The 10,480-nt window shown below is 35.0% G+C and overlaps 1 protein-coding gene across 1 annotated transcript; it reads left to right on the forward strand.

Annotated features, from left to right (window-relative positions):
• Positions 1-3,785: 3,785 nt before the first annotated feature.
• On the forward strand, positions 3,786-10,159 carry ptgdsa (prostaglandin D2 synthase a). The gene is made up of 7 exons (XM_028462723.1): positions 3,786-3,978; positions 5,902-6,041; positions 7,984-8,060; positions 8,419-8,529; positions 8,612-8,713; positions 9,597-9,640; positions 9,719-10,159. The coding sequence occupies exons 1-6, from the start codon at positions 3,889-3,891 to the stop codon at positions 9,638-9,640; spliced, it is 564 nt and encodes a 187-aa protein (XP_028318524.1). The 5' UTR covers positions 3,786-3,888; the 3' UTR covers positions 9,719-10,159.
• Positions 10,160-10,480: the final 321 nt, after the last annotated feature.

A 10,480-nucleotide genomic window follows, 5' to 3' on the forward strand; every position in this document is an offset into this window, starting at 1 on the left:
GTTGTCGATGACGCTTCTTTAATTTATACATTGCACTCTGACCGTCAATGATGTCCTCACCTGTGGTTTCTCTGTTTTTTTTGTTTTTATTTAAGGGGAAAAATACCAACGAAACCGTTGAACGGGACTTGAGTTAATTCCCTTTTTCCTCCGTCGCGCTCTCATTTTATCCAACCGTATATATGGTTAAGAGGAGTGTGACGATGTTCTCATGAATGTCTGAGAAAAAAAACTCACATCTGGGTGACTGATGACGTTGATGTAAAGTGAAGCGTGGTTGCATCTGGCTGTTTTGACGCTTCTAAAACTCTGACTACCAGGGGGCGTGTGACAACAGCTGTACTGCAGAGCACTCTGAAGACCTTTTTTTTGTCATCTTTTCAAAATGAGTTTAGATTATTTTGAGAATTACACTTGATTGTTTTTTATATATATATATATATACTTGTTTGATTTATGTTTTATTAATATGACGTGTGTGGTTTGAATGAAAGACAATCCAATGGTTTGTTTTTGCTCTTCTTTAAAGCCAAATAATGGCTTTGAGTTCAGTAGAGAAGAATGATCGTGGCCTGTTTATTTTCATCGCTCGCTATTCATATTGTGGGAAAGTAAAAGGGAGTCAAAATGGAAAAATTGAATCTCCAAACGACATAATTTTTCAAAGCTCTACCAACAAATAATTTGATCGATAAAGCTGGTGTTTTAAATATTTGAAAACCAAATTCTTATTGTTTATAGTCAGTTAATTTTGTGTTATTCAGTGTATCCGACCGATCAAATATGTACCTCTGATTATATTAGAACACTGACCTTTGTGGAATGGTTTATTTACCAATATTTTTGTGTGAGAAGGTGTCCGTTAAACTCAATGTGAGCATAAAAGAACATTTAAAATCATCACTGTAGTATAAATTCTGGTTCCCCTGAGTCGTCTCGTCTTTGATCAAAAGTTGTCTCTTTGCTTTTTGCACTCCTTGTTCTCATTTTTCTTTTTTTTTTTATTTCTTTTTTTTTTTTTTTGTTGTTTGTGTGATATGTGTTTATGGCCATCATTTAATTCCATTTTACAGTCTGGCTGCACAGAAAGAAGCTCCTAAACTCTGCAGAGTGTAGATGGAGGTCTGTGAGGTGTGGAACACGCGCACACTGATGTTCTCTTGTCTACTGAAGGTTGTTTGTCATTGTGTTAAGAAAATGAGATAAAGACTGTGCTGTGAATGGAAAATTCTTCTTAATAAAAAAAAAAACCTATTTAAATTGTTCACCTGACTGATTATACGCTTTCCATTCCTTCATTAATGCCTATTCAGGTTTCTGTATAACATGCTAAATCAAATAGTTCCTCATTATAAATTGTCGTCCATTACTTCTTTGATGAAAAGCGAATTTAAACTAAAAGATGCTTAGTTGATCAGATGAGAGAATATAAAGCTTGAATTTGAAGCCCATGTGAAATCAATTCTCCTTTTAAACCATGGGGTGTCACACTTTATTTGGCTCAGGGGCCAAACACGGGGCCACAGATTTTAGGTGGACAATAAGAACAAGAATAAGAGTAAATGATTTATACTGTACACTAAGGCAGGAGTTCTCAACCTTCGGGTCAAGACCACATTTGGAGTCACAAGACACTGGGAGGGATTCACCAGATGCCTTCAAGGAACTAAGACTATTTTTTTGAACAATTTGAGTCCATTTATTGCTTGTTTTAACCATTTTTTCTGCAGCTATACCAAAATTGCCATATTTTAAACCTATTTTCATCACTTTTTCTTGCCATGTTTGTGCTCTTTTGAATGCATTTTTGCAACATCCCATTTCTGCCACTTTTCCCATACATTTTCAATGTCTTTTCTGCTCATTCTTTACACTTTCATGTCATTTTCAGTCATTTATAAACCTTTTCCACCTAATGTCACATATGTTGACCCGTTATTGTCACTTTTAACCTTTTTTCACCATATTTCATGCTTCTTTTTTTGCCAATTTAACCACATTCATGATTTGTCATGCCCATTATTTGCCAGTTTAAACTACCAGTAATTATTCCTATTTTTTAAATTACACTACACCAACCTCCCTCCTCCATTTTTGCCACTTTTACTCCATAAAGGACAATTTGAACCCTTTTTACTACTTTTTCTGTCCATTTTTGGCCACTGTAATTTGAAACTTTTAGCCAATTTTTGTGGTTTTTAAAATTCCATTTCACCAGTTTTTCCACTATTTTTAGTCACTTTTAACCCATTTTATTTCAGATTAAATCAAAGATTTACATCTTTGAGATAACTTTATACTATGGCCCAAGAAATAATACACTTCCTGGATATTATTCAGATAAATGTGGTTATCACAGGTTCATATGGACCATCATTGTGTTGACTTTATAGATGGGCTCCAAAAAGCTCTCCCCTTTATTCCCCCTTATAGATGACCCTGTCTCCACATGACTGTTCTTCAATGTTCATGTCTGTGTTCAACCACCTTCAGGTACATTGGGGTACCCCGGTCTCTCTTGAACCTTTATTTTGTGGGTTGCGGGCTGAAAGGGTTTAGAACCACTGCACTCAGGCACCCACAATATCTCTCCCTGCAGGATTTTTGCTTCAAAATTCAGTTTTTGTGTACTTTAGAGGAACTTTGTGGTCATCTTGGAAGTTCTTTTGACATTTTGCAGATTTAAAAAAAAAAAAAAACCCCACTGCAGTCATGTGTGTTAGAAAGGAAGAAAAATTGCAAACCCCTGCAAATATTGTGGCGTTTCATTCCACTTGTGACTGGAACACTCAGCCATCTACAACTTATTTATTTTATAATTTACACAATAAATCATGTTGTTTCATTCAATTTTAATTTTCTCCTGGGGTCCACATTGGATGCTCACAGGGCCAGATTTTTCCCATGGGCCTCGAGTTTGATACGTGTTTTAAACAATTGATTTATTACATAATGTCACTGAATTTAAATATCTATTTTTTTTTTTTCTTTTCTTGTCATTTGATTGGACATCATTATCTTCAAAGTGTTCTTATCAGTCTGCTGCTTGTGGCAAGGCATGAATCAGTTCAGTATCAAAGCAGATGCAGGAAGTGCATGAGATCAAAGGACTTCGACGATGAAATTTAATTTGTAAAAAATAGACAAATAGTATTTTTATAACTGCAGATGGGACCCATGTATGTGATGGGTTTTAAACCCAAACACATGTAATAGGGCGGAATATGTGGCATTTTAGAGTGACTCGCTGTTTCTTTTGATGAGTTTTGGCATCTTTGATCCTCAGTGCAGAGGTTACAAGATCGTTTGTGTTTTCACCACGAGCATTTTGATTGGTTCAGGATGTTTTCATTGGTCTGAAGGTTGTGATAGAGAAGAATGAGATTATGTGTCATGTGCCCAATGTGCACAGAGCCTGGCTTAGTGTTGTCTGTGCATGAGAAACATCTGGATGATAATTAGACATCCCTGATCTAACACGCTGTTATAGGTTTGTTTTTCCAAAAAGAAAAATCTGTATTTTAACTATTTTTTGATTGACTTTAGTGTGTTCCTCATGAAGGGAAGTGCAGAAGTGACTTTACGGTCACAGCTGATTTCCTCCTGATGTGTGAGCGTCTTGTGATGATGAATCTCAGCTGATGTCACAGTGCTCTATAGTAGCCTAAACCTGTGAGCTTGTTTTGGAGTCACACACTTCCAACACTTGGCCACTGTTCCCAAACGCTGAGAGCTGATTGGCTGTCAGCCCGGTGGGTGGACCAGCAGTAAAAGTAAACACAGCAGCACACGCTAACACAGTCTGCTGACTGTGCACTGTTCACTTTGGGTTTTGAGACCCAGCACTAAACACTAAACTACACTGTCAGTCCTTTAACATATACAGTCATGAGGGCTGCTGTCGTTGCCATGGTGATGTTGCTCACATCAGTCGTTGATGCAGATGTGAAGCCGCAGAAGGACTTCAACCTCCAGAGGGTAAGATGGACATCTATACTCTTGTGTTTATGAAGTGATTTCAAGTTTAAAGTAATGTAACGATAAATAAATTGTCTGCTTTATTACTTTCATCATAAAGGTAAGTATGAGGTCACGCTTCTATTCACTGTTGTAAATATGTGACAGCGTGCGGCCTTGAAAAGAGGACCTTCATTTGTTTGCTGTAGTTTATTTACAGTAGGAGTGACTTGTCATTTCTGATACTCTACGCCACATGTGTCAAACTCAAGGCCCGGGGGCCAAATCCGGCCCTTAAAGGCATCCAATTCGGCCCACAGAAGAAAGTAAAACAAGAATCATTGTGTAGATTACCAAATAATCAAGTTGTAGATGCATCAATGTCAACATTTTATTGAAACTCTACAATATTTTTAGGGGCCTGAATTTTTCCTTTGTTAGTATCACATGAAATAATTCTCAAATTTTCCACAAATCCTGCACTTCCTCACAAACAATTCATCAAAAATTCAATTAAATTTCACAAAAAAAAAAAAAAATAACAGTAGCAAAATCAATATATATATATATATATATATATATATATATATATATATATATATATTATGAATTTAGCTGATATAAACTAGGACAAAATGAGGCAAATAATTAGCTTTTTTTTCCATTACCTAAAATCTGCTGCCCACTTGAGATCAAACTGGTCCGTATTTGGCCCCTGAACTAAAATGAGTTACACTTAATCTGTCTGTTTATTGGAATCTGCGCCTGAGTATAGCAGTAATGTTACAATCTGATAAATAAGTCAGATTTTCACTGGATGACAGTTTCCTTCACTAATACAAACCTGAGCCAAACACAGAACAACTGTAATTTGCCTTTTTTCTGTTATTAGCTCTGCTGTGCTAATAATCACAGCAGTTATTTCTCAAACAATATATAATAACCTAATGTTCTATTTTAGGTTTTTACATAGTTGAACAGTAGTCAAAGTTATGTTTTATTGTAAGTACACTAATAACCAGGGCTTTTATTTTGAAAAGCTAAAAATGTTAGTGTTCAATGTGCAGTACCAGTGGTTTCCAAACTCATTTTGCAAGAATAAAACCCATTTATGACAATAAACAACTGTAGGTGTAATAATAGGTTAATGCAGAATTTTTCTTGTCAACTTGTGACCCCATTTTTCTATCACAAAATTCTGGTGACCTCCGGAGACTTTTTTTTTTTCTCTAAAATTCGTTTTTTGATTGTTATAATGTGTCACAAATACAGAGTAGGTCAGTATTAGTGCACAAAGGTGCGTCAGCTCAGATATTTTTATGCTTCATTTTTATCTTAACTAGATTTATATTTGAGAAAGTGAAAGTATAGAAATACAGTCGTTTGAGAATGCGTGTGGTGTTTTAATTTGAAAAAGTGTAATCATTATTTAAGCTCTATTAGCTTTCTTTCTCTTCCTTATATTTATCTATGTGATATTATGTAGTGTTTTTTAAGTGTGCAAAAATAGATTTTAATATATATATATATATATATATATATATATATGAATTATATTTATATATATGAATTATATTTATATTATTTAAATAAAAAAACAGTAATTTTTAAAAATATTATTGGACATTTCAGGCGACCTCACATGGGGTCATGACCCCAAGGTTGAAAAACCCTGGTTTAATAACACGATATAATAGATTAATAGTTCTTTATTAATTTTCTAATTTATTATGTATCACACAGGAAGTTGCACCCATAATTATTATTAAGTATTATATTATTGAGTATTAGCACAAGGAATGAGGTGATACTTAAGTGTAAAGTGGAACAAAAAATGATGTTATAAATCCCATGTCCTTGTCCTTACACGACTGCTTTTTGTTAATTGTGTAGTGCAGTGTGTTGTGGGGAAATGCAAACAGGAAGTTGAATGTTTGTGTGTAGTTTACAGGGAGGTGGTACCGTGTGGGCCTCGCCTATGACTCCCCAAGCTTCGCCCCGTTCAGAGACAAAGTGAGGGTCTCACAGGGCCTCATCGCTGCTCTGGCAAACGGCAACGTCAACCTCACCATGTGGGATGCAACGTGAGTCTGTGTGTGTGCAACTTATTAGATTTATCAGGGGATGGGCAACTTTTATCACAGCAGGGGCCACAAAAATGTGTTTATCTGACCCGAGGGCCACACTATCATCAGTTATAAGTGTTAATACAGAAAAGAAAAAAAGGGTTTGGTCTGATTTTGTTGTTTTGTTTTTTGTTTTTTTTTTCATTTTGTGTTTGTTTTGTGTCATATGAGTCATTTTTTTGGCAACACTTTAGATTAGGGAACACCTATTAACCATGAATTAGTTGCTTTCTAGCATTAGCAACATATTGGCTCTTAATTATTCTTTTTTACTATTATTATTCTTTATTTATGAGTTTTCATAGTTTTAAACAATAACGCAATGTTAGGAAGCAAAAGCTCCCTCACAACTAAAATGTTGAATATTTGTTAAATGTAGATTTCAAACATGTATTTAATTTGTTTTGCAAGTAAGAAATTGTGTTCAATATATTTTGTAAAATTCTTGTTTTATTACAATTATGAAGGGTTCAGTTTTGGTTAAAGAAATGAGAGGCATTGATTGAGGAGGCGGAGCCTCGGGCCTATAAAAGCAGGAAATGAAGGTGAGGAGAAAGAACAAGCCAAGATGGCTCCTGCAGCACACATGGACAGGGAAATGTCTGAGCAGGTCTGAATTGAACCCCTTGATGGAGTATTTGTTTTTGATGATTCTCTCCTTGTTTTTCCTGTTGTTTTTCCTATTGTCCTGCATTAGAGAGCAGGGAGTGACCTAATAATAATCATTATAATAATATTACCAAGTTTCTTATTTAATTAGTCCAAACAGGCTTGGGTGTTATGGTTAACCCTAACACTAACCCTAGCATATTCATACTCAACAACTTCCTTACTTACTACTAATAAGTAATCATTCTGAGGTTATTGAGGCAGAGCTGCCAAGCCTCACCCTTTGAGTGTGACAGTTGCGCAATTTGACCCATTCTCACACCACATGCCACACTTGACATTTCTCACCTTTATATTTCCCCATTCAATACTAATATAATAATAATAATAATAATAATAATAAACTTTGGTCCTCGCAACATGCCGTAGTTCGAAAGATAACCAATCATAGCAGCTGCCTCTACCGTCCTAAGAGTTTCCCTCAGTGAGGGAAAACTCTTAGTTAATAGCTTACTGGTTGTATAATAAGGCCATGCAGAATAAGGCATTAATAAGTACTTAATAATGACTAGTTAAGAGTCAATATGTTACTAATATGCATGCTAATAAGCAACTAATTAATGGTTAATAGGTGTTCCCTAAACTAAAGTGTGACCATATTTTTTGATGTAATTTTGAACTCATTTTCTGTATATATTTCTATTTTTTATTTACATTTGTAGTCCTCTTTTTTTAGTCATTTTTGTTGCACTTTTGTGCAATTTTTTTGTTATTTCCTATGCTTTATTGTGTAATTTAGTGTATTTGCGCCCAGTCTGTGACATATAGAGGTGAGACAGACGGGGGACCAGTATCATTTATTCTTTACTCAGGCAGAAGTGATTAAATCTAAACACATTGATTTAAAACTAAAGGAAGTCATACTGTTTAGTGTCACATTTTGATGAATAAACCAACCGACTTACAGTAGATTGAGGTCTACAGTAATGTTGTAAAAACAAACAAATAAATAAATACAAAAAAAAAACAACAAAAAAATGAAATTGCTAGTCTTTAAAACAAAACAAAAATCAAACCAACTAACTTGCAAAAATAGGTATAGCACATACACGTATTACGCTTGTGAAGTTATTCAGAGAATGAAAACTCGTCTCTTTGTTACAGTTACAAAGTATTCTGTTACTTCCCTCCTCTCGCATGGATTCTACAACATATTACAAATGAATATTAATGCAGAATTCAAAACAGAAAGATTGAATTGTGTGAGACATGTTTTCTACGTATTCCTCAGTCCTGCAGGCTGTGTAATGAAGCTGTACCAGTATGTGAAGACCACCATAGCAGGACAGTTCACATACTTCAGTACACGTAAGTGTTAATAGGTTGAATAACACCTCAAAGTCTACATCTCAAACAGTATTATATGTGTATGGAGAATATATTTTTATTTGTCAACACAGTATAGGATTACTTTTAATGTATCTGTATTTGTGAATGTATTATTTTGTACTTCTTTGTGTTTTTATGTTGTTTTTTTTTTTTTTACTTATTACAGTATATTGTATGGCGTTTGCTTGGCCCTGTATGTTATGGTTACACAAACATGTATCCGTTGACCAAACCAATTTTTTTTTTTTTTTTTTCTCTTCCCTTTTTTTGTTTTCATTGAAATTTTTACAAGAAATTAATATTTTTGATTTACTTCAATCTTTTCATTTGAATATAGGCCATAACAGAGTGAAGGATGTCACAGTGGTGGAAACAGACTACACCACCTATGCTATTGTTCTCAAGCACAAGGTTTTCCACAGAGAGTACACACAAGTGGCACTTTACGGTTAGACAAACACACACATATATAATTGTACACACACACACACACACACACATACACATGCATGTCTTTGTTCTGTTTACAGGCCGCTCTCAGAGAGTCCCCAACCATGTGATCCAGAAGTTTAAAGCCTTTGCTTTGTCCCGTGGTTTTCCCAGAGACTCCATCTTGACTCCTCTTCCTGCAGGTGACAGAAAAACACAATCATTTACCCCTTTTTCTCTTATTTCTGAATCCACGTACCCCCCTTTGTCCAACTACAACATTTAGCTCAGGATATTATGAAAAAATAACTATAGAACATAATGATGGAATGAATGAGTGAGTGATAACGCACTTTAAAGAATGTCATTTTGTAAAGAAGTGGAATTAAACTGTGTTTAGTGGCTTCTGAATAGAATTCTTTGCAATCAAGATCATTTCTATCATCATTTTGTGTGTTTTTTTGTGTCACTTTGGGTATTATGTTGTTTTTTTGTCTGTTCTTTTAATTATTCAGTATAATTTTCTCTTATTTTGTGTGTTTTTGTTGTCATTTTTGTGCGTTGTTGGTATTAAATTATTCTCTCAATGTTTGTGTGTGTGTGTGTGTGTGTGTGTGTGTGACTGGTGTTGTTTGGTTGTTTCTTATGTTTCTCTGTTATTTTTGTGTATTTTGTAGTGATCTTGTGTACCATTCTCCCATTTAGTGTGTCTTTGTTGTCATTTTGCGTGATGGTGATAATGGTAAGTATTTTTCTCTCTTAGCGTGTGTGTTTTTGGTGTCATTTTGTGTATTTTCGTCTGTTCTTTTTATTATTCAGTATATTTTTTTTAATCTTATTTTGTGTTTTGTTCTCGTTTTGTGAGTTGCTGGTAATATTTAGTGAGATTATCATTTTTAACCAAAAAAACCTTGTACAAAACCCCATATTTTTTATGCTTTCTTTTGTTAAATCTTACTCTCAAGTACCCCCTGTAGTAGCATCGCGTACCCCCATTTGAGAACCACTGATTTACACAATACACACACAAGCCCACAGTGAACGATGACGCTTTATTCAAACATTTATGTCATTTATGGCCAACAGAAAACTGCCCCGTGGCAGCATCTGGATCAGCATCTGGACGTTAGGTGAGATAACGTTAACACTGACATCCATCGGTTCTCTTTCTATTTTTTTTTTTAACAGTTCATTGGTTCTGTGTTCAGGTCTCCTGATGCAAAGCTGGAAAAGTCACCTCACGTTCCATCCATGCTAACAACAAATGCAACGCGACCGCATGGATCTAATGTAGTAAATATTACATTAGCAGGTTTCATATTGTCCAGTATTACTCACATAAATAATAACGACTTTAGTTTTTGGTACTGTGGGAATCTGCCAAACCGGTGCTCACTGGTGAAGGTGTGAAAACTGTTGCACCTGAACCAGTTCATCTGTTCATTTCCACTGTGTTGCCATGGGAATAAACATTCCGACTGGGAATCTGCATGTGTAAGTGTTTAACTTCTGTGGCCTGTGTTACACAAAGTTTGAACAGACTCCCACCCATTGGTGCAGCCATTTGTGTCAAACCCGAGGCCCGGGGACCAGATCAGACACTTTACAGTATCCAAATCGGCCTGCAGGAGGAAGTAAAAATAACCGAGAAAACATGGATTATTGTGTAAAGTCAGCAAAATGATGGTCTATTGTTTTATGAATCTGTGATAATCACATTTATTTATTCATCTGAATAATATCCACTGTTATCCAGGAAGTTATTTGCACCATAGTGTAGAGTCAAAATGTAAATCCTTGTTTTAAATTAGAAATAAAATGTGTTGAAAGTGAAAACATTTACATAAAAGAGATTAAAATTTGAGGGAGAAGTGACAGAAATGGGACTAAAGTTACAAAAATGCATTAAAAGGAGCTAAAATAAGAAAGCGATGGAAAAAATATGGCAAGTTTGGTGTAGTTGCAGAAAA

The sequence above is a fragment of the Gouania willdenowi genome, chromosome 12 (assembly GCF_900634775.1).
Source record: "Gouania willdenowi chromosome 12, fGouWil2.1, whole genome shotgun sequence".
In the NCBI taxonomy this organism is placed as follows: Eukaryota; Metazoa; Chordata; class Actinopteri; order Blenniiformes; family Gobiesocidae; genus Gouania; species Gouania willdenowi.